The sequence below is a fragment of the Zeus faber genome, assembly GCF_960531495.2.
Source record: "Zeus faber genome assembly, chromosome: 11".
Taxonomy (NCBI): domain Eukaryota; kingdom Metazoa; phylum Chordata; class Actinopteri; order Zeiformes; family Zeidae; genus Zeus; species Zeus faber.
In genome coordinates, this window is record NC_137205.1 from 7488026 (window position 1) to 7512410 (window position 24385).

Sequence of the window (24385 nt, forward strand, 5' to 3'; positions counted from 1 at the left end):
ATCAATAAGAGGCTGGTTATGGTGTTGACAAGTCTACGACACCTACGAAAAACAAGCAGGGGAAATAAGATGTTTATTTGATCATTATATGATATTTAACGTTCAAAACACCTTTCCTTTATCAGATTCTTGAGTCATTTATTTCTCTGCCACCAAATACTTTGAGCAAACTAGATAACTTCATAATCCCTCAAAAATATAAATAAAAATGCAGCAAATGTAGTCCTTAGTTTGCATGACATGACCCAGAAATATTTTAAGTGGCTGTACTAAATGATTAAATGAAAGAAAAAAAAATACAAAAAATAACTTCAATAAAATAAATTGCTACTATCAAACTGTGCAGAGTTGGTACGGTTTGTAACCTTAAACCCTAAGAAACCTTCAAGTGCTATAGTTGGTATGCATAGATATTAAAGACGGACAGTACATCTGTTTGTGTGTAGAGGTTTGTAGGGAAATTGTTTAAAAAAAAAAGTATTGCTTAGTAAAAGAAAACAATTCACCCTTTTCATTTTCTTTCATTGAATCGTCTTGCCTGCAGAATAAATCCAAACAAAAAAAGATTTATAAAAAAAAACATTAAAAGTACTAGGAGTTAAAAAAAAGGAATTTTTGAAAATAAAGTAAAAATACGAATATAACCCCCACAATGGCATTTTTACCACCATTATTTGCTGATACACTGTATCTAGGTAAATGGTAATCAGTTTCTTTGAAAAGGTGCTTACAAGAGGGGCTCTTGGAACTAAGTATCAAACTAAGATTTAAATGGAGCTCTGAGCTCCTCACCCCATCTCAAAAGCCGACTTCACACCGAATCTGACAAACACCAAGAACAAACAAGTGCAAAAGCAAGCTCACCCAGACATGTTTTAAAGTGGAGTTCACCCCACTGCCACTAGGAGGATGATCCGACTGTTGGATGTAATCGCGTCTCGTTTAAGGCTGAGCCCCGAAACTCCGCAGAAAAGCAATTGGTCAGTTGAGACAAGTCAATATGGTGAAGTTGAGAATGCTTTTATCTATTATATTAATTTGTAATTTCACCAATGAGCATGAGTTTAGTGCTTCGTGCGAAGAGAGTCATACATAGGTCCTGACAATTAAATTGTCAAAATAAACCGTAGGAACAAAACAATAACTCTGGATTCAGGAACACAATAATGTACAGTTTAATCCAATAAGCTCTTCGATACATTTGATATTAAAACAATTCCAAATTTGAATTGGTCATGGGATGGGTGGAGATCTGAGTTCCTAGAGAACAGAGAAATAACGAAATACATTTTGGCAACTGGTACAGGCCCTAAACATCCTGGTGCATCCCTGTCAATTTGTTAGAATTATATATACAGGTACTCCTCACTTAATGACCGAGTTCCATTCCTAGGACCAGGTTGTTAAGCGAATTGGTCGATAAGCGAGGACCCGTGTTATTTCACAGTAAGGGAGAACGCTAGAGTAGTGAATACTGACAGACTGCGGGAACGAGACTGAGAACGGTGATGCGCAATGAGATGCTTGACGCTGAGACGCCGTGGTATTGTACAATTTGTACAATACAGACTGGCCAGAGAGCTGGTCTGAAGTCTGAACGATCGTTAAACAGGGAGGTCGTTAAGTGAGGAGGACCTGTATATAAAAAAGAAAATCCATATTAATGAATAGTTTAAGCCGGCTTTTAAGTCCGCATCTGTACATTTAAACTTATTTTCCCTTCCGTCTCCAAAATGTGCTTTTTTTCCACGAGAGGAACGGATGGGACATTGGAAAAAATTTAAACGGTCTTCCATCAAATATGTCTGTGTGCGTGTGTGTCCGTCAGGTCCTCTTGGCCAGCTTCCAGGTGATGATGCTGCCCAAAGCCAGTCCGGCGATGAAGATGAGGGCGAGGCGGGTGGTGTTCGAGCTCATGCAGGACACACCTCGCAGCGGCACACTGGCTAACTCAGAGAAACTGTTGATCTGTTCAGATGGACAAACAAAGTAAAGCTGGATGGATAAAGATAGAAAGATACAGACAGACTGATATACAGGTATACTCACCGGCCACTTTATTAGGTACACCTGTTCAATCGCTTGTTAACACAAATAGATAATCAGCCAGTCACATGGCAGCATCTCATTGCATTTAGGTATGTAGACATGGTGAGGATGACTTGCTGGTGTTCAAACCGAGCATCAGAATGGGGAAGAAAGGGGATTTATGTGACTTTGAACGTGGCATGGTTGTTGGTGCCACACAGGCTGGTCTGAGTATTTCAGAAACCTGCTGACCTACAGTTTTACAGAGAATGGTCAGAAAAAGAGAAAATATCCAGTGAGCGGCAGTTGTGTGGACGAAAATGCCTTGTTGATGTCAGAGGAGAATTGGCAGACTGGTTCGAGACGATAGAAAGGCAACAGTAACTCAAATAACCACTTGTTACAACCAAGGTATGCAGAATACCATCTCTGAACGCACAACACGTCGAGGGGGGGAGAAGACGACAACCTCCACGTGGCCTCCCCTGCAAGAAACAAGATATGGTGCAAGACCAGCTTGTGAAACGAATGTCGCCACCCAATCACCCAGCTGGAAGACCAAGGTGCAAAAGGCCGGGGGGGACGCAAGTTCATGTCAGGGCGGGCGGCCATTCCAACCATCGAGTGCCAAGGAATTCCAGTGCTTCAACTCAATGTCAAGGGCCTCACTACCGCCAAATTGGAGGTCATACGCAATCTGGCCAAAACTAATCCGGAATTCGTGATCCACCAGAGTGCGACAACATCTGCTTGGCTCTGCGCCTTCCTCTTCGAGTTCAAGTTCAAGAGATTATTTGTCACATACATACACATACGGTCGTACACATATGCAGTGAAATGTCATGACACCCGGTGATTGTCCTGCTTCCGGAGATCCAAGCTCCCCACGACCTGGCGTCGTGATTCAGTCATAACCCTGCTAAAGCCAAACAAACCCTCAGAAGACCCCAAGTCCCACAGACCCATCTCGCTGCTCTGTGTCCCATATAAGATTCTTGAGAGGGTGATCAGCAGCCGCATTGAGCCAATGGTGGACCCACAACTTCGCAGGGACCAGGCTGGTTCCTGCCAGGGCAGGTGAATGGTGGACCAGGTAACACTGCTCATGCAAGACATTGAAGACAGCTTTCAGGCTAATGAGAAAGCAGGGCTGGTGCTACTGGACCTGACAGCCGCATCTGACATCGTCTGGCACCGCGGACTCCATCTGAAGCTATGAGGACAATCCCAGATAGGGATATGGTGAACTTCATCATGGAGATGGAGTCAAAACCACAGCTTCATCCTACAGCCCACCAATCGCCAGAGAAGTAGGCTCAGAAGACAGAGAAACAGGGTTCCTCAGGATTCTGTCCTCTCACCGATGCTTTTCAACATCTACATCCAAGACCTTCCAGAAACAACATCTAGGAAATATGGTTACACAGATGACCTGGCCATCATGCTGCGTCAACCTACATGAAAAGCGAGGAAGAGGGCCTCAACCAGGACATGAGCATCTTGGCTGCCTACCTCCACAGGTGGCGCCTGCAGCTCAGTACTGGGAAGACGGTGTCGGCAGCATTTCACCTTAACAACAGGGAAGCAAAGAAGGAACTGGATGTGTTTGGGGATAACAAGCTTCTGGAGTTCCAGCAAGCCCCAAGTACCTCAGCGTACGCCTGGATAGGACACTAACCTTCAAGCAACACCTAGAAGATGTGAGGGCCAAGCTGACATCAAGGGCCTCACTTAGCCGACGTCTTGCTGGTACAAGATGGGGGGCCTCGGCCAAGACACTCCGGATTTCTACACAAGCCCTGGTCTTCTCTGCAGCTGAACACTGTGCCCGAGCCTGGTGTAGGAGCCCACATGTCAAAAAGGTCGACACCGTGATCAACAACTGTCTCCGGACAGAAACTGCTGCCTGAAGCCCACCTCTGTGTCCTACCTGCCAGTCCTTTCAGGAATTGCCCCGGTCAGACTTCGACGAGAGGCTGCTACCATCAACCTTGCCAGGAAAGCCCAGACACACAGCTGGCATATCCTGCTTGACACAACCGTTAAATCAGTGCCCCCACACACTCAAGTCCCGCCACCCCTACAACAAGGTGGCACAACAGATGCTCCGCTCCATCCTGAAGGACTTGTCGACTAGTGCATCGCTGGTGGCATCCTGGAAGCAGGAGTGGGAGTCGGCTGGGCCATCACATATGCACGTAGGCATTCAGGACCCGAGAAATGGTGTTGGACCGTATGTGTATGTATGTGACAAATAATCTCTTGAACTTGAAGGAGAACATCTACCACGCCGGCAATAGACCCTGCTGAACTGCCTGCGAACCGGAGTCGGCTGCTTCAAGTCATCTTTGAAGAAATGGGGCTTGGCAGACAGTGCAGCATGTGAATGTGGCAAGCCAGAGCAGACGGCCGAACACATAACCACCACCTGTCCTCTGTTCAAACCACCATCAGAGATCGGCCTCTTCCAAGTGGGACCAGAGATGAGGGCGTGGCTGCAAGACATTGAGTTGGACATCTGAGGATGATACACGAAAAGAAGAAAGAAAAATACGTTGTACCTTGAAGCAGATGGGCTACAGCAGCAGAAGACCACACCGGGTGCCACTTCCTGTCAGCTCAGAACATGAAACTGAGGCTACAATTCGCACAGGCTCACCAAAAATGGACAATAGAAGACTGGAAAAACGTTGCCTGGTCTGATGAGTCTTGATTTCAGCTGCGATATTCAGATGGTACGGTCAGAATTTGGCGTAAACAACATGAAAGCATGATCCATCCTGCCTTGTATCAAAGATTCAGGCTGGTGGTGGTGGTGTAATGGTTTGGGGGATATTTTCTTGGCACACTTTGGGCCCCTTAGTACCAATTGAGCATGGTTTAAATGCCACAGCATACCCGAGTATTGTTGCTGACCACATTCATCCCTTTATGACCACAGTGTACCCATCTTCTGATGACTACTTCCAGCAGGATAAGGCACCATGTCACAAAGCTCAAATCATCTCAAACTGGTTTCTTGAACATGACAATGAGTTCACTGTACTCCAATGGCCTCCACGTCACCAGATCTTAATCCAATAGAGCACCTTTGGAATGTGGTGGAACAGGAGATTAGCATCATGGATGTGCAGCCGACAAATCTGCAGCAACTGCGTGAACTATCATGTCAATATGGACCAAAATCCCTGAGGAATGTTTCCAGCACCTTGTTGAATCTATGCCACGAAGAATTAAGGCAGTTCTGAAGACAAAAGAGGGTCCAACCCGGTACTAGCAAGGTGTACCTAATAAAGTGGCCGGTGAGTAGATAGCCGGTGTAGATAAACACTCAAGGCCAAATAGATGAAAACAAATCCATATACATATCGATAGGAACGTAGGTCTAAAAATACTGATAACGAAATAGATAAAGATAGAAAAATAATGTTGATAGAAAGGTAGATAAAGAATGTAGAAAAAATAAAAAAACTGAAAAAAAATATAGATAAAAAAATGGATACAGATAAGACAGGATAGGCAGAAAGACAGCTATGATAGGACAGATAGATATATGCTAAAACAGATGCAGAGACAAAAAGACTATTAGGATTAAAAACCTACAGTATATACTGTAGATATTAGGAGGGTAATAATGACTGTGCACACACACACACACACACACACACACACACACACACACACACACACACACACACACACACACACACACACACACACACACACACACACACACACACACACACACACACACACACACACACACACACAGCAGAATTGAGTCATAAACTTAAAATTAAGACAGAGTACCGCTGTAATCTGTTATTTTTACCAAACGACATTCCTGACATTTATCGATATCGCCGAAATCTCCCCATCATCGTCATGGTTGTTAATTCTTTCATATGGCACACGAGTGATTTATCATCTCTCTCAACGCACCCATCCCCCGTGGTCATGGATCCAGCCGAGCAGTTTGGTCTTGAAGAAATCCACCGTCCAACTTAGGATGTCCTTCACCGACTGGGGGAGACTGGCCCCCATCATCTGACACACACACACACACACACACACACACACACACACACGCATCGTGTCAACTTTTAGGTAGCTTTACAACAATGCCATTGGATTTAATCCCCAGAACAACTACCGGTGAGATGAAAAAGTTGGGACGGTCATTATGAACACTTAGAAGGGAATCTGCATTTCACTGTTTCCATGTACAAGTGTATCTAACATCTTTAACGGGGCTCAAATTGTTGCCTCATCTTGTGCGGTGAATCTCAGCCTTTTGCGTATCAAGGACCAGCAAATTTTGATGCTTTTGCACACTGCCCTCTTGGATACGTTTTTTTTGTCTCTGAAATCCAATCTGAGAAGATTTCATACTTCCACACCTGTCTAGGTTAAAGTCAGGGAGATAACAGTGAAATTTATATCAAAACAGTCATTATTATACACTAATGGTGCTCACGTCTTGTAAATGAAATAACAGTGATGTTTAACTAGTAATCATTTTGCTGTGGACGCCCTGGGACCTCTTGAAGGACACCCGTTGACCCCCTTATGGGACAGTGAGAAGAAATGTTGGAAGTTGAAGTGACTGATGTGATGCCTACCCTGACGGCCATCTTGCCCGCGACGTAAAACAGCACGGCAATCCTTTCCCAGGTGATCTGGCCGTGCTCAAACACTTTGGCCACGAGCTGCAAAAACTTGTCCCGCAAGGTGCCCGGCCCCTTGGCCATCCCATCTATGGCGCTGTGACAGAGGGAGGGAGAAGAGATATAGAGATAAAAAGATTATACTTCTATGATATTAGATGTCTGTGGTAATCACTATGGAGTGGTGTTGGCTGCATCTGCAGGTGGGGAAAGCTAGCACTACAACAAGAAGGGGAAGCAACTGCAGAAGATTTAGGTGATGAACAATGGGGTGAATTCACAAAGAATGCATTGTGGCCATTTATAGCACCATGAATGCGCGTCAATTGCGGCCGCTAACGGCGCCGTCTCAGAGTCACAAAAAACAAACATGGCCATAATGTTTTTCAGCTGGGTGCTATTTGCCGTTGTTTTGCGGTGTCTCATCTCAATTATCAATGTGGCAAAGTAAATAAGGGCAATTGCCCGGGGGACAGCATGATGAAAAAAAGGCAGCGGTGCCTCAATGCACTCGATCGCAGTGTGCGATCAATAAGGAGCCCAGACGCACTCGTCTGATCGCAAAATCCCGGATGGGCGAAACGTTGGAGGTCTGCCTGTGTGTCTGGGCCGTGGGGCCAACTCCACAAAAAAATAAAATAAAAATAAAAAAATTAAAAATCCTCATTGCGCGTTACGCATTACGCATAACAGGGAGACAACATTGGGGGGTCTGCCTGTGTATTTGATCATAAAATCCCCATTGCATGCCAAGTTAACAAATTCTCGGAAGTGCATAACCTAGTGGCGCAATCTCGCGCAGGTCGCCACGCGCCATGACACCACCCAGAGGTGATGTACTTACCATCCTATCTCCAAACTAACCTGCTTAGCAAAAATCCTGGAATCTTAAGAAAACAACCAACGCAAGTCTTTTCTTTCAACTCAGTCAGTATTAAGTCTGCACCAACCTGGTTTTAGAGCTAAACACAGCACTATCTCGGCTATTACTTTAGTTGATCTGTCAAAAGCATTTGAAACAGTTGAACATCCTCTGCACAAAGATTATGTAGTATTGGTTTGGATAGAAAGGCTTGTGATTGGTTTCAGAATAATTTGTTTGAGACGAGTCAGTGTGTGAAGTCAAGAAGTGCCCAGTCTGAGTTTTTGCTGGTAACAAAGGGTGTTACGTTACGCAAGGTTCAGTTTTGGGTCCTGCCTTCTCCACCATTTATATTAATGATATTGTCTTTTCATTGAGTGGTTGTCAAGTCCATCTTTAGGCTGATGGCACTAATGTGCACTGTATTGCTGATGTACAACTGGGCATGGAAAACCTGCAATTTCTCTTTGATGCTCTTCGTTAAGTTATTTTCTATCTTAAATTCCTGCTGTTTATGAGTGCCAGAAATATTGATTATAATAATGATTATAATCCACTGTAAAATGTTTTAGCATTGAGAGAGTTGCTGAATATAAATATCTTGGTATCTGGCTTGATGAGAATTCTACTTTTAAATAACATGTGGACAATCTTGCCAGCAAACTGCCCAAAAAAAATTGGAAACGGAACCAACCCTATGATTAGTAGGAAAAGGATCGTTAGAGAAGTTTTCTTTTCAGTATTGGATCATGGAGATGTAATTAATAGAAATGCTGCTCCTTCCACTTGTAAACCTCTAGACATGGTCTATCATTCTGCCCTCAGATTTATTACCGGAGATAGATATGATACTCTCCATTGTTTCATCTATGATAAAATGGGTTGGTTTTCTCTACAGAGAGGCGTAATAAGCACTGTTAACTGTTTATCTTTAAGGCCATTACTGGCCATAACCACCTTATATGATAATGGTGCTGGATTGGAACTATGGACCCTATCAAACTAGATCAAATGACTGGCTAATGCTTAAGGTCCCCCTAGCAGTCTGAACTTGGAAAGTCAGCCTCTTGTTTTAATGCCCCAGCTTCTTGGAATGATTTTCAACACACACTAAAAATCGATTCTCTACTAACTTGAATACAATTTCAAACCATGATCACAAACCTCCCTGCCTCAATTTGTAACTGTGTTAATTGATATCTGTGTTTTGTCTGTATTTCAAATTTTTTTTTTTACTTATTACCTCCTTATGTAATCTCAGCATAATTGAAAATGAGGGCTACCCTCAATTGTATTCTGGAGAATGTAAATAAAGATTGACTAAAATGTGCTCGCTCTGAAACTGTATTTGATCCTCAGGGAAAAATTCATCTAGTTCTCACAATTCAAATTCAGTTCTTGCAATTCAATTTCAGTTCAGTGTGTCTCTCATATCCGGGGGATTGAGGAAGAGCAAATGAGCGAGTGAGTGCAGATTTACGCACTTTTAGAATGGCTCCGTTTACAGAAGCGAATTTCCCCATTCACGTTTCAGAAAAACCTTATATAAAGAGTTTTGAGGCAGAACCAAGCCAATCAACTACAAGATGAATCGTGACCATAAAACATTTGATTTGGAGCGATAAAAAAAATTGGAAAACAGAAAAAAAGGTACAAGACTGTGGACATTATTCTTTTAAGAGTGAAGGAACTACTCATCCCATAAGCCATTGTGAATGATAACATTCCAACCTAACAATACTGTTGTTCAGTGCGCTTCTTCAGGTTCAAAGGAAATTAATTCAATTTCATAATATTACATTTAGTTTCAAGTTCATTGGAATTCAGTTCCAAACTAATGAATTTAATTTCAAATTATGCTATTCAGATTCAGTTTTTAAATGCAATTATTCAAGTTAAACAACAAATTCTAATGTGATTCAAATTGAGCAATTTAAATAAAAATTATTCAAACTCAGTTTCTAGTGATACATTCTGCCCATACACATTCCCCTGCAGTGTCAAAAATGTGTAATTGTATGGAACTGTGAATACTGAGAACCATTACACCTGTAATGGCTATGGAGTTACGCTTCATAATTTATTATAAAAAAAAAAAAAAATAACTCACTCTTGAAACTCCTTGTCATCTTTGACCCTGTCGCCGATGATGCGGATCATCTGGCCCAGCTGCGTTACAATCTTCTCCTCCTGCTTGCTCTTCAGGTCAGTATTGACAGGCAAAATCAATGAGGCTTGCTCATCTCCCAGCTCCTCTCGGAACACCCTAAGGAACAACGGGGAGGCGTTGGTTACAACTTTTGATTTAAGAATAGTCTCGTAAAATCCATTACGTTTCTGGCCAAAAACACTGGCCTTCTATGCCTTTCAATGGGGAGTTGTCTTGATCTAAAGCTCTGTCGTCCATGGTGGACTTTCTAACTGAAATTAACACAGAGGTGTCAGGTTTGGCTGATGCCATAATATTCCAGATCAGCTAATAAACACTGATGTCCTTTGGAAAACACAGTAGAGCTAGGATCCATCAATTACTGCTCATACTCATACGCATACCAGGATGCCAAATTAGTATGTCAATGTGTTTAGTATGTCAGAAACCATAGTAAGCTCAAATAGTATGTGAAAAGTACCAGGATGACACAGTATGTTGAGTGTGTATTTGGTTCATTCTGGCATTACAAAAGGCAATTCTAAGACCTTGAAGTACTTTTTTATGCAGGATTTTTTCCATTCTCAAGGAGTTCACAAAAAGAGATATTTTCAATGTTTTATTAATTAAAATATAATATCATCTTAGTTTCATCTATTATACTGTATATACATGTCTATATATATCTATTATTATCTCATGTTATAAGTGTGTATTTCCAACCAATGCTGGATTAAATTTTAATTCCCCTGGCATAATCTATGTCGTAAATTCTATTCTGGAAAATGTTTTATTACATTACAATTTGAATAACAAAACCAGAGGGAATATCACAGGTTACTCCCTGATAACGGATATATTCCAGAACTATATTGCACCAAAGAGGTAAAAGTTTATAAGCAACTACATTTACGGGAAAAAGACTAGGTGTGGTCGTAGTCAGAATGGAACCGAAACCTTGTGACAGAACTAATGTCATGAAATCATGTCTAGACCCATCCATTCAAGGTGGACCCAAAGTTTTAGGATCACAATATAATTTGGAAGTTACTTACTCTCCGATCAAAGCCTCCCCTATTCTTTCATCTGCGAAGAGAGCATAAATGAAAAAAAATGTATTAGATCAGCCAAATCTTCGACCTGTGAACCCTGAAAGATCCACACTGGCTACTTAAAGTCTGTGCAAAGTAAATTCAGTGATTTGTTTCTAAAAACACATTAGATACATTTTAGAAAATCATTGCTGAAAACATGTGAAAATAACTGTTGTACTCAATTGTTAGTGGAGTAAATTAGACTGGAGTTGGACATTAAATTGATTTTCACCATTTTTGTGTTCAGTGGTGGCTTGATGACTAGAGCCATACTTTCACTGTAGCATGGCCCCTCCCCTAACAGTATATTAAGCCTAGAACGCATTACCATCATTGGGCTAGAGCAGAAGTTCCACCCACCGCAATCAGAGCAGTGCCGCGGAGATCAGAGTGATCTTTTCTCTTGAAGAAGTATTTAATTTACTAAATTTCCTTATTGAGTGGGGAAAAAAAAGCCCTGTGCTTCCCGTGCTGCGTCATGCACGGCAACGCATTAACCCCCCCCTTGCATGGTCCCCCTCTCCATTTTTAACTGCCCGCTCAGTCACTTCATCCTGGACTGCACTTGAGGGGCTGCACCTCTCTGACGATTGGGCTTGGTTTCAGCGCCTTTAGCGGACAGACCCCCAGCATTTCGGAGCACAGAATACTGTTTTTGTTTTATCGTTTTTTCACGATTTTAAAACCAAATTTTTTATACTTGCCGATTTTTTTTTTAATCATTCAAATTTGATGTGGTGGTTAATAACACGTTTTTCTGAGACGTGACAGCCTCACAACTAGAGATACCAAGGTGAGGAATTTTCCCCACCTGTTAATAAACTCTATAAATAAACACCTGTGTTACCGGTAAGACCGGACATTTTTGATTGTAAAATCAAAATTCTTTGATGAAAAATAAAAATTAGTAAAAATAAATAAAACAATAATAAATCTAAACCTGATCTAAGATCTTCTAGAGCCTTCTTTCTCTCCTCCCGTGATAAGTGAAATGTGACTTCACAGACTGTGCGAGCACAAAGCAGCCCCTTTCACGTTCAGTTTTGTAGCAACTGACCAAGTATAACACACTTAGAATTTTACAAAAAAAAAAAAAAGTAAGTAATTGATGAACGTAAGCCCTGATACACTTAAATTAACTAAATAGGTTTCATCTCTACTACAAAAAACAAAACATCAACTGTGGGGGCGGTGGGCAAGTAATGTAATCGGTGTATCCCCGAACACCGTCCAACACCAGTAACCACGGCAACAGTACTCAGAACTACTTTGCTTTACACTGACATTAAATGCCCAATATGTAAATACGGTCGCTAGGGATCTCTCTATCTAAATAATAACAAAAGATGGAGCTTGATGACGTAAAAAAAAAAAAACAAAAAAAAAATTGAACTTCAAATTTGGTTCAGAGGCATGTTGGGTCACAGAAGAGACCATGACCAAAATGTTATGATATTTATCATGGCTGCTGGGCCGGTGTTGATGCAGAATTACAGAAGATGGCGCAAGGAGCTTAGGTGAGAATGTGAAACTTCACTGACAGGACTGCACTGACAGGTGAAGTCAATAACATTGATCATCTCGTTCCAATGGCACCTGTCAAGGAGTGGGATATATTAGGCAGCAAGTAAACAGTCAGTTCTTGAGGTTGATGTGTTGGAAGCAAGATAAATGGGCAAGTGTAAGGATCTGAGCCACTTTAACATGGGCCAAATTGTGATGGCTAGGCGACTGGATCAGAGCATTTCCAAAACGGCAGGTCTTGTGGGGTGTTGCCGGTATACAGTGGTTAGTACCTACCAAAAGTGGTCCAAAGAAGGACATCTGGTGAACCGGCGACAGGGTAATGGGTGCCAAAGGCTCATGGATACACGTGGGGAGCCAAGGTTAACCTGTCTGGTCCAATCCCACAGAAGAGGTACTCTAGCACAAATTACCGAAAAAGTTATTGCCGGCTATGATAGAAAGGTGTCAGAACATACAGTGTATCGCAGCTTTCTGTGTAAGGGGCTGCATAGCTACAGACCAGTCAGTGCCCATGCTGACCCCTGTCCACCGCCGAATGCACCTACAATGGGCACATGACCGTAAGAACTGGGCCATGGATCAATGGAATAAGGTGGCTTGGTCTGATGAATCACATTTTTGGATGGCGGGTGTGTGTGCGTCGTTTACCAGGGGTAGAGGCATCAGAATGCACTATTGAAAGAAGGCACGCAGAGGCAGTGTGATGCTTTGGCAATATTCTGCTGGGAAACGTTGGGTCCTGGCATTCATGTGGATGTTACTTTGACGTGTTCCACTTACCTAAACATTGTTGCAGACCAAGTATACCCCTTCATGGCAACAGTATTGCCTGATGGCAGTGGCCTCTTTCAGAAAAATAATGCGCCCTTGCACACTGAAAAAATTGTTTAGGAATGGTTTGCGGAACATGACAAAGAGTTCAATGTATTGACTTGGTCTCCAAATTCCCCAGATTGCAATACAATCAAACATCTGTGGAATGTGCTGAAAAAACAAGCCCGGTCCATGGGGGCCCCACCTCGCAACTTACAAGATTTATAGGATCTGCTGCTAACGTCTTGATGTCAGACCCCACAGGACACCTTCAGAGGTCTTGTGGAGTCCATGCCTTGACAGGTCAGAGCTGTTTTGGCGGCACGATGGGGACCAACACAATATTAGTGGTTTTAATGTTGTGGCTGATGGGTGTATATATTTATATATCATTTAGGTTGTTGGATGCATTACATATCTGGCTGTTTCACGCAGTGTAAATAGTGTTCACTCATCAATTACTTTAGGCTTGTTGACCAGTAATTCGGTGCTTTAGCTAACAATTGAGCAGCAAGCCATATATAGTAACCCGTTATAGTAACCCCAAAATGAATACATTTGGTGCATTTGTGATATTTAAGAAACAGAACGCTGCACATGCATTAGTGCGTTTACTCACACAAGCATAGGCACCAGCGAACTGCAGCAGAGGAGGTTATTAGAGATGCAAACAGTTCGCTTTTGGCGAATGTCATATTTTTCAGGTCAATTTGGGTGACTTGTGTGAATCGTCCAAACTGATCCGAAGAGGATTTTTTTTCCAGCAATTAACTAACATCCAATGCCATCCATTAGTTGGAACATGAGAGGCTTGGGCACACAAACCTAAACGTACATTATACAGACATTATACTGATATTACAAAACAATATGAGTGATCTTACTCTTGGCGATTGTTGCCATTGTTGCCAATCAAATAATCCACATGATAGACTACAAATGTTATTCACCACCCCACAAAATATTCTCTAGAATTTACTTTTTTTGACAGTAACTCCGCAATGTCCAAAATCACTCATCCTGAAATCCACCCTATTGTAATCTCTGATCAGGGGCAAATTAGTTTCAACCTCATAAATGAAACCAACTGGAACCCTGCTGGCAGGTGGCGGTTTAACGCCTCACTTTTGACGGATAAAGAATTGAACCACTTATTTTCCAGAGAATGGACTTCCTTCATTGAATTGAATGACTCTCCGGAAATATCACCATCTTTACTCTGGGAAACAGCAAAGGCAGTTCTGAGAGTTAGTATTATTTCATTCTCCACTCACAAGAAAAAGAAAGGACAAGAATGCAACAATAAACTACAACAACGATTAAAAGACTTGCACTCCCAACAAGCCCACACTCATCCACTGAGAAAATCCAAAAGGAGACCGGGACAATTAATTCCCAACTTGAAAATATCATCCACCAAAAGACAATTCCTCATGCAACAAACAAGAGTGAATAATTTTTAATTCAATGACAAATCAGGTACATTTCTTGCCAATCAATTGAAACGCGATAGGGGAAAAAAAAAACCACTTATTACAGAGACTTTTATAATATAAATTTTTAAATTTATAAATATTTTTTTTTTTAGATTTTTGGATTGATTGATTTTTCACATATACTGTACACTCGCAGTAGCACTGAATACACCAAAATAAGACAAACATAGAAACATACAAACAAATTACTGCCCAGCATTATGAACCGTCAGGGAGATATCACTTTGGTACAAGAAACTGGCACCAAATTAATAGATTTGTTTGAAACAGAACAAAAATGCTAACGGAAAATCAAAATTGAGAAAAAAAAAAAATAATGTGTGGGGTTGGCTACCTTGTATTAATGAAGGGGGACTCAATCAAAAAAAAAAAAAAAAATAGGTCAGAAATGGTTGCCAGACATTATAATACTTCTCGGTTGGGCCTAGGGCAGTGTATTTAAGCTGTTCAAGCTTGAGAAAGGACATTACCTTCTCGACGCAGCGCATGTGAGATGGTGGCATAACTTTCTTCCAACTAAGGAGAATCAGACGTCTAGCAAGTAACGTGGAGAATGCTATAGCCTCAGCCTGATAGGTTGTGATCTGTGTTCCCTGCGGGACTACACTGAACAATGCAGTCAGTGGATCAGGATCAATAACCATATTACACATAAATGACAAGGTATTAAATATACCTGTCCAAAATGGGGTCAGTTTGGGACATAACCAAAACATGTGACTGAGGCTATCTAGGTCTCGAATGCACCTGATGCAGGTTGGGTCTAAACCAGGGTAGAGTTTGGACAGCTTACTTGCAGATAAATGTAGCCTATGCAGAACCTTAAACTGCAACAACCCACGTCCAATGCATATTGATGATGAGTGAACCAAGGTGATTGCAGCCTGCCAAATGATATCTGATATGGTAATTGCCAACTCCTCCTCCCACTGCATGTTAAGCGAGTAAGTGATGGGGAGGCGACCCTCTGAATATTGCCATATAATACAGACACCAGACCCCTACCAACTGGATCCATGCTTAGACACTCATCTATCCAGGTGCTCTATGGAGTTCTAAGAGAGAAATGTGTGTAACTACATACCTGTAGGTATCTAAAGAAATCTGACAGGGGAATATTAAAATCCTTCCTTAACTGTTCAAAATAAATAAAGTATTCCTTAAAAAGGTCCTTCACACACTTGATCCATCTCCTGTGCCATGATTGAAAAGAGTCTGTTGGGAGAGGGGACAAAATTGACATTTGCCAAAATAGGAGAAGTAATAACATAACTTGTGAATGTTGGCCGCCCAATAATGAACATAATACATAAATGTATACACAATACATGAATGAAATAATGAATCAATAAACCTCTTGAAGTTCTTTAATACATCTTCCGATGCACCTGAACACATCTTCAGTGATGTACCCTGGTGTCCTCGGGTGTTTCGGGTCTCTCAACATCATACACCCTCTCCCAGGCGACCCCACCACGTTTGATCGGACTGCGGTGTGTGTTCAGGTAGCATTCTCTTGTCCCCATGAACCTTCTCTCCGGATCCAGAGTCATCTCGAGGCTTTCTCGGCTGCTTCGGTGATGTTCTTGATGGCTCTGCTCCTTGCTCCTCCTGTGATGCCCAGTACACTGAGGGCTCTGTGGAGTGAGTGACCCACAAATCCTCTGCAGCCTACTTCAATGGGCATGCACCTCGCCTTCCAGCCCTGCTCTCGACAGTTGATGACCAGATGTTCATATTTGGTCTGCTTCCTTTCATGAGCTTCCCCCAAGCGGTCCTCCCATGACACTGTCAGCTCCATGATAACGATGGTCTTGGTGGCCTCAGAGACCAGAAGTAAATCCGGCCTTCCGGTCTTCACCATCACTCCAGCCTTAGCCACGTTTGGGTCTCTAGAGTCTCTGTACATCAGCACCTCTCGAGTCTGTAACCTTGAATTCTTCTTCCAGAGACTTCAGGGGCAACAAGAGTTTTGTGTTGTTCCCGTAGAGGACGAGGTTGCTGAGGCTTCTAGGCAACCCAACCATCTCCTGAGACAGCTGCTGACCTTCCTCTCCAAGGTCTCCACGGTGGACATGGGGATCTCGTAGACAAGTAGTGGACATAGTATCCTTGGCAGAATACCATGCTGATATATCCATGCTTTGAATTTGCCTGGAAGCCTGGATTTCTCGACTGATCTTAGCCAGCTCTCCAGTTCCTGGCAGGTGGACTTAACAGATGAGGGGTCCTTGAGGCTGCTGACGAACACCTTGCCCAAGCTCTTCACCGGCTTCTCAGAGATGGTTGGTATTTGCTTCCCTTTGATGTTAAATCGGAACCTGTCGGTGACCATGCCCTTCTTCATCACTAGTGATCTGGACTTGGCTGGTTTAAAGCTCATACACGCCCACCGGATAAGCTTTTCCAGCCCTTGCAGGATCCATCTGCTTCCTGGCACAGACTCCGTGGTGACCGTCAGGTCATCCATGAAGGCCCTGATTGGTGGCTGGTGGATTCCTGATTGGGTCCGGGGGCCCCGGCACTCTGGCTCAGCTGACTTGACAAGCATGTTCATTGCAAGGGCAAACAAGGTTACCGAGATGGTACAGCCTGTGATTATCCCAACCTCCAGCTTTTGCCACTCTAATGTGTCTAATGCTCCTGCTGAGACTCTCATCCTGAACTGGTCGTAATAATCCAGGATCAGGTCTGCAACATGGTGTGGCACATAGTGTTTGGTCATGGTGGTCTTGACCAGTTTGTTGGGAATGGCGCCATACGCATTGGCTAGATCTAACCACAGCAGGGTGTCAGGGGACTGGGCAGGTCTCTTCTCCTCTGCACCGAACCTCTCACGGGCAATACTGATGATGATGGTCGTCATTGCTTGCAGCCTCCCATCTACATCCCCCTTTACAGACGCTTCAAGCACCTTGTCGACATCCTCGTCAAACTGCTCCCAAATTGTCGTCTTGCAGGCCTGTGGCCAATTGATTCGAACCTTCCCCAGGGAGACACTTGGGAGAGCTGGTTGTGCCACATGGAGGCTCTGGGCTCTATGGGGTGCTTCCTGACCCGGCTCCTCCTGCGTCTCACCAGATGTGGTATCTGTGCGCTGTGGTACGTCATCTCCCTCCAAACACTTGATCCTGGCCTGGTGGATCTTGAGGCCATGGCTGTTTTTGCAGATTTTCCCGCATCTGCAAGTCACAGTCGTAGTCGTTTCTCTGTTGCGATTTATCGTTGCTGTTTGGTTCGTCAGATTGGGGTTCGTCAGATTGGGGTTCTCACCCCCCCCCCCCCGGGCTACCCTGGGGGTATTTTTCCATGAGTCGATCTCTAGCTTGATGATGGGTTTCCTCCTCTCAGAGGAAGCGGTTTGGGCTGCCGACCCTCCCCCGCCCCGGGTGCTGTCTTTCCACGCTGCCAGCTGTCTCTCCAGTCGTGCCAGTCTATTCCTGGTTGTCACTAGTTTCGCCAGAGTAGATAGTTCTTGAATACATCTTCCGATGCACCTGTACACATCATCAGTGATGTAATACAGTGAATAGTAATACAAATAATTGAGTAAAGGCAGACCACCATCTCCCTTTTGTCTTTCCAAATATTCTTTCCTTATTCAAGGTACATTTTTATTCTAAATAAAAGCAGATGTGCATTTTATTCCTTAAAAAATGATTTAGGAATAAAGACTGGGATTTCTTGAAACAGGAATAAAATTCTGGACATGATGGTCATTTTTACAGAATTTAACGTACCAGCGAGTGACATGGGGAGGGCCGATCATCTCTCCATATCCTCTTCGGCTTTACTAAACGCTATTTTAAAGTTATTGGCAAACAGACCACTGTACTTGCAAGTGACACAAACACCCAAGTAAGTAAAGCTATACTTACTACCAGAAAAAGCTAAGTACTGAAGCGACATTTGATGTGCTTTATCATTTATGAGGAATATAATACTCAGTTAAATTTAACTTATATCCTGACACCTGCCCGAACTTGGTGATAATGTCTAGAGCAATCAGTAAAGTAGTATATGGATCGGAAAGGAAAAGGAGACGATCATCCGCATACGGCAAAAGTTTATGCAATTGTCCACAATCTAACAACTGATCCAGGACACAGTTTAAATCCCCTCCTAATATCAAATCATGTTAATCCAGGTCTGGTAAAAGTGAAAAAAGATGAGTGAAAAAAATCAACATTAGCCTAGTTGGGTACATACACATTTGCAAGTACTCCCGGCCTATTAAACAACTTCCCTTGAATGATTATATAGCGACCATTCTTGTCCTTTATGATTTTTGACTCTTCAAACGGCACATCTCACATCAAGAGAATAGCCACCCTCCTACTTTTGCTATTAAAGTCAGAGTGGAAAACTTGCATTAATACTCCCCTGCAGAGTTTTGGTTTGTCCTTCTTTAATGCGTTTCCTGTAAATACACAACATCAGTCTTTCATTTGCTTAATTGAGAAAATACTTTGCTCCGTTTAACCAGATGATTCAACCCCCTTACGTTCCAACTCACCAATATGGTATCAGCCCTATGTATACCTATATCCACCGATGCCATCAAGACAACCTCTTAAATGATGCCACTGCCCCATTTCTGTACCTTGTTGCGAGTGTTTCTGAAAAAATGCGTTGGAGATTCCCTGAACTTGGTAATAGGGTTGTAGCCATTAAAAAAAAAAAAAAAAAAAAAAAAGTACACACACACACACACACACACACACACACACACACACACACACACACACACACACACACACACACACACACACACACACACACACACACACACACACACACACACACACACACACACACACACACACACAAAATAAATAAATATATAAATAAAGTGAAACAGGGGGTGGGGGAGAATAAGCACCTAAACAGATACATTTTATAATCATAGAACAAAGTGTAATTTTAACATTCTTAAATCTGACAGACATGACAGTGCTTGTCTCTCGCATGGAGACTGCCTGATACTTTTGCAATAAGCTATATCACTCAGATAATGAATCAAATAAGCTATATCACTCAGATAATGAATCAAATATCAAACATTAACTCATTCATTGATGATATCAACCTCCCTAAACTATCCACAGAACAGGCGACCACATTCGATCAACCACTTACTCTACAGGAAAGCTCTCTTCTCAATGCCCAACAATAAATCACCCGGATCAGATGGCTAACTATTGGAATTCTATAAACACTTCTGGCCACTTATATCCTCATTATTCATCAGAATGGTTACAGAGATTAAGTCAACCTCCACCATGCCTCCGCACATGAATACTACTCTCATTTTGGTTTGGCTAAAACCCAATAAGGATCCAAACCCTCGTCTCCAGTTACAGACCCATGAGCCTAATTAACTGTGATATAAAGATTAGTCAAACACTAAACAATAGAAATGAAAAAGTAATTCCATTTATATTTCACCCAGACCAAACAGGCTTTGTTAAAGGCAGACACTCATCCAGCAATATGCGCGGTTCAGTCTGATCAGCATATCTCAAAGGAACAACTTCAATACTGTTATTGCTTCTTTAGATGCTGAAAAAGCATTTGACAGAGTTATTTGGACATAACTCTTTTCCACCCTCAACAAATTTGGCTTTGGAGAGTCACTCATTCAATGGATCACAATTCTGTACAACTGACCATCTGCCTCTGTCATCACCAATGGTTTCACTTCACAGCATTTCACTGTCCAACGGGGCACAAGACAAGGATGTTCGCTATTCCCTTTACAATTCGCCATCTTTATAGAACCCCTTCTGGCAGCAAGTTGTTCCTTCAACTACAGCAGTCTCTAAAAGTTAAAATCAAATTGACGAACAACATCCTACAACCACCTCCGATGATTGAACATCTTACTCATATCAGAAATTTAAAATAAAATCCCTTTTCCAGAATAAACAAACTTTTATTAAAAACAGATGACACTTATCTTTACCTACCATGGAATGGGAACCAGAACTTGCTGTTTCCACCGATATCAACCTGTGGAAGCTTATTTGCAGCAACACCTTTTCTATGACTTGCAATTCAAAATGCAAAAATGTTTTTTTTGGATAAAGACGTTTGTTCTCATTGTTCCCTTAATATCAGCGATGACTACAAGTACTCCTCACTTAACGAACGAGTTCCATTCCGACGACCAGGTCGTCAAGCGAATTGGTCAATAGGCGTGGACTCGGCCCTATACCGGCATTTCAGATTGCGAATGCTATTGTAGTGAATACTGACTGACTGTGGGAACGAGACTGAGACAGGATGATGCGCGATGAGATGCTTGACGCTGAGATGCTGTGCTGCGCTGCGTACAATACGCTGCAGTATTGTAAGCAGCGTACAACACTGACTGGTCGGCAAGCTGGTCGTAAGTCTGAACGGTCGTTAAACAGGTAGGTCCTTAAGTCAGGAGTAGCTGTACTTTCATGCCATCTGGCTCTGCCCACCTATCCAGACATTCTGGACCAACATCACCAAGAAGCAATCAATCCTTCTGGGTCACAGCATTCCAGTCTCCCCATCTGTATGTCTTCTCAGTGACCTCTCCTCAGTTGACCCACCACTCAAATACCACCAACCCATTTTGATCGCCTTAACAATTGCCAAGAAAATAATATTACTTAATTGGAAAAACAGAGATAATGTTACCATTGGGATGTGGTGAGATTAATTAATAGAATACATCTCAATGGAAAAATTATTGGCAGTATCCAAAAACAAGGTTGATTCATTTAATGATATAAAGGCAATTTCTATCACTGCCATAACTCCATCCATTAATACTTGAGTCTTCCTAAGTTGGGGCAATGTTATGGCGTTTTGGGGCATCCCTCGGTTCTCACCGGGACTCCACGATTGGGTTGGTGCCCGGTGGCTGTGGGGACGGTCTGTGGTGCTTAGTGCTCTGGCCGTGGAGGGGTCCTGGGTGGTGGCATTGCTTTTGTCCTTGGGTTGAGCTGGCTGGTCTCCGGTGGTGGTGGGCGCCCCTGAAAGGTGCCTGCAGTTGGCGTCCTTGTGTTGGTTTGAGGCGTGGTTGTGGTTTGGGCTCGGGTCGGGAGCAGTTTGCGTCTTGGCCCTGTGGTCGATGCGCCACTGCGTGTCCTTCTGAGTGCCGTGGGAGGGGGTGGCCTGTTGTGCCAGGGATGGTTAGACGTTCTGTTTGGTCCTGCGACCTGGACATGATGTGGTTCCCCGTGTGGTGTCCTTCAGTGAGGGGGTGGACTCCTGTTGTCGCACAGGGCTGCCTGGATACAGGTTCTTGTTGTGCGGTTACATAGCCCCATACCCATACGTGATGCACTGTGTGGTCTGACACCTTTCTATCATAGCAAGCATTAACTTTTTCAGCAATGTGTGCTACAGTAGTTCTTCTGTAGAATGAGACCAGACGGACTAGACTTCACTCCCCACGCGCATCAATGAGCCCATGGGCTCCCATGACTGTCACCAGTTCACCGATTGTCCTTCCTTGGACCACTTTTCTAACTTTCCTCTTCCAACACATCAACTTCAGGAACTGACTGTTCACTTGCTGCCTAATATATCCCACTCCTTGACAGATGCCATTGGAAGGAGATGAGCAATGTTTTTCACTTCATCTGTCAGTGGTTTTAATGTTGTGGCTGATTGGTATTAGTGGTGTTACGGCAGGTAGTTGATCTGTACAGATCGCTGCCCCAGGGTTCGGCTCGCATGTGAATTGCGGATCAATTGTAAAATGTAACTATCATAGTGAAATACAGTTTCACTGCCAGTGTTACTTTTTAAAGAATTAATTCCATAAATCTCGATGCAGAGTTGCAGTGGAAACAAGAAAGACAAGACCGAGGCGTGCTGTGTTTTACTCTGAAGTGCAATGATTGGTTTACGGTACCTTGGGCTATGTCGCTGCTACTTTACAACATGTCAAGAATGAGATACTGTATGTTGCCACTATGCGTCTGCACGTCCACAAAACTCTACAATCACTCGCTTAATTATGAACCGATCTTCATGAAATTTAGTTTGTTATAAAACGTGAGAAATTGGAAATGATACTGGTTTCTTATTGTAATTAAATTCACTACCAAGTTTAAAGGAAGAAGGTATCATGCTTGTCTCATGTTGCAATTTAATTTAACTATTGAGTATTGAATATTTTAGGATTTTATTTAAACATTTTGTATTTTTTACATTTAAGACCTTGGGAAAACATTCCTTACTTTAAATGTTTTACAGGATAAATGGAAAGTAAAGTTCTATTTGTCTCCCTTTCTTTTTTTTTGCTGATCCGAAAAATTATCCGTTCCGTGACTCAAAACCGCGATAGGATCCGAACCGTGAGTTTTGGGACCCGTCGCACCCCTAATCGGTGTATAACATAGGTAGTCACTTTTAGACATTATTCAGAAAAGTTACATATTATACCTTTAATGAAACAATGAATTCAAAAATAGATAATGGCTCGTAATTTTCCTTAATCAGATACACTAGGGAACGGAGTTCTGCCTGGAATTTCACAGCAGGCATGAATTCTAGTTCTGTTTTGGTTATGTTTTATAGTGGTTCTTTGTTATTTAGTAATTAATTTATATTGGATTGTGCTACATTATAATAGTTACACATTTTAGTTTTATTGTGCATTAGTTATAATTGTTATAGCACCACAACTGAGATGACTAGTTAGAGAAAAGACCTCCCTCCCATTTTCCCTTCCTGTGCTGTTGTGCTGAAGTGAGATAAGTTATTTGTGAAAGCAGTTTGATCGCTTCTTCCTGTCAATGGAAACCCAAACCCACCACAACATATTTTAAAAAAGTAGTTTAGCGGGTTTGAAATGTATATCATTTCTACACAATCTAACAATTTGGAGGCCCCTCCCGGCACACGCCAATTCACATGACGTGAGAGATCTGCACTTTGACCAATAATGTCTTTGAAGTACAGTAAGAATTGTTTCTAATGATACTTGAAGATTTTAAGAATGATAGAGAGTTTCTTGTTTGGCGAGAGTACTCTTATTTTGTATTTTATTCCATGTCGTTTCGGCGTTTCATTTCCAGGATGTTCTTCTCGTTCGCTTGTCTGTAGACCTTAATGAACTTTTCTTTCCTTATTTAGGCGCGACACGTTACTTATGGGTCTAACTGTCAACTGTCGTGAATTAATGAGTGGGTACTGCCTCCGAAAGAATAAAAAAGGGAGGGGGACCTAAAAACTCGACCGTGGGGCACAGAGGGTGGAAAAGCCTTGCCCCGGGGGGAGAACAACGAGTGAGGAACCATGAACATGTCACTACATGTCTCACACGCGATACAAAAAAAAAAACAAAACAAAGAAAAGAAAAACCATACCTACCATAACAACTGCTTTCCCAGGAAGGCCGACGGCGTAAAACAAAAACTTACCCGACATTCCGTTTTCTTCACACGCCATCTTCTGACAAGTCAGTTAAGGTTGAACCGAAGAATGTCTTCCCCCTCTTCGTCGCCAATTAATAGTTAGTCAGTTTGAAGAGCCAGCGGTTACACTCCGCCTCAACTCGCTCTCCCGGGTCAATATGGTGACGTTCATATCGAAACAAACTTCTCAACTTCCGAGCAAAAAGGGCGCGGGTTTAAACCCGGTTTTGGTCCTTGCGTTAAAACACGTCCGGGTAGAAACATTCATTTTTGGGCGTATCAGAGGATAACGTGTTTAGAAATAATTGGATATCGTTGAATTAGACCAATTCTTATTTATTTATT

At 42.5% G+C, this 24385-nt stretch overlaps 1 protein-coding gene across 1 annotated transcript in view; it reads right to left on the reverse strand.

Annotated features, from left to right (window-relative positions):
* Positions 1-24201, reverse strand: part of LOC307236632 (apoptosis regulator BAX-like) — a 24368-nt gene extending 167 nt beyond the window's left edge. Inside the window, exons 1-6 of the mRNA XM_080009105.1 lie at positions 24047-24201; positions 10762-10792; positions 9668-9823; positions 6651-6792; positions 5971-6075; positions 1-1968 (exon numbers count right to left, since the gene is read on the reverse strand). The exon at positions 1-1968 is cut by the window's left edge and continues 167 nt beyond it. Of these exons, the coding sequence (XP_079865231.1) occupies positions 1825-1968; positions 5971-6075; positions 6651-6792; positions 9668-9823; positions 10762-10792; positions 24047-24074 (606 nt within the window). The 5' untranslated portion in view covers positions 24075-24201 and the 3' untranslated portion in view covers positions 1-1824. The remainder of the gene's footprint in view (positions 1969-5970; positions 6076-6650; positions 6793-9667; positions 9824-10761; positions 10793-24046) is intronic.
* Positions 24202-24385: the final 184 nt, after the last annotated feature.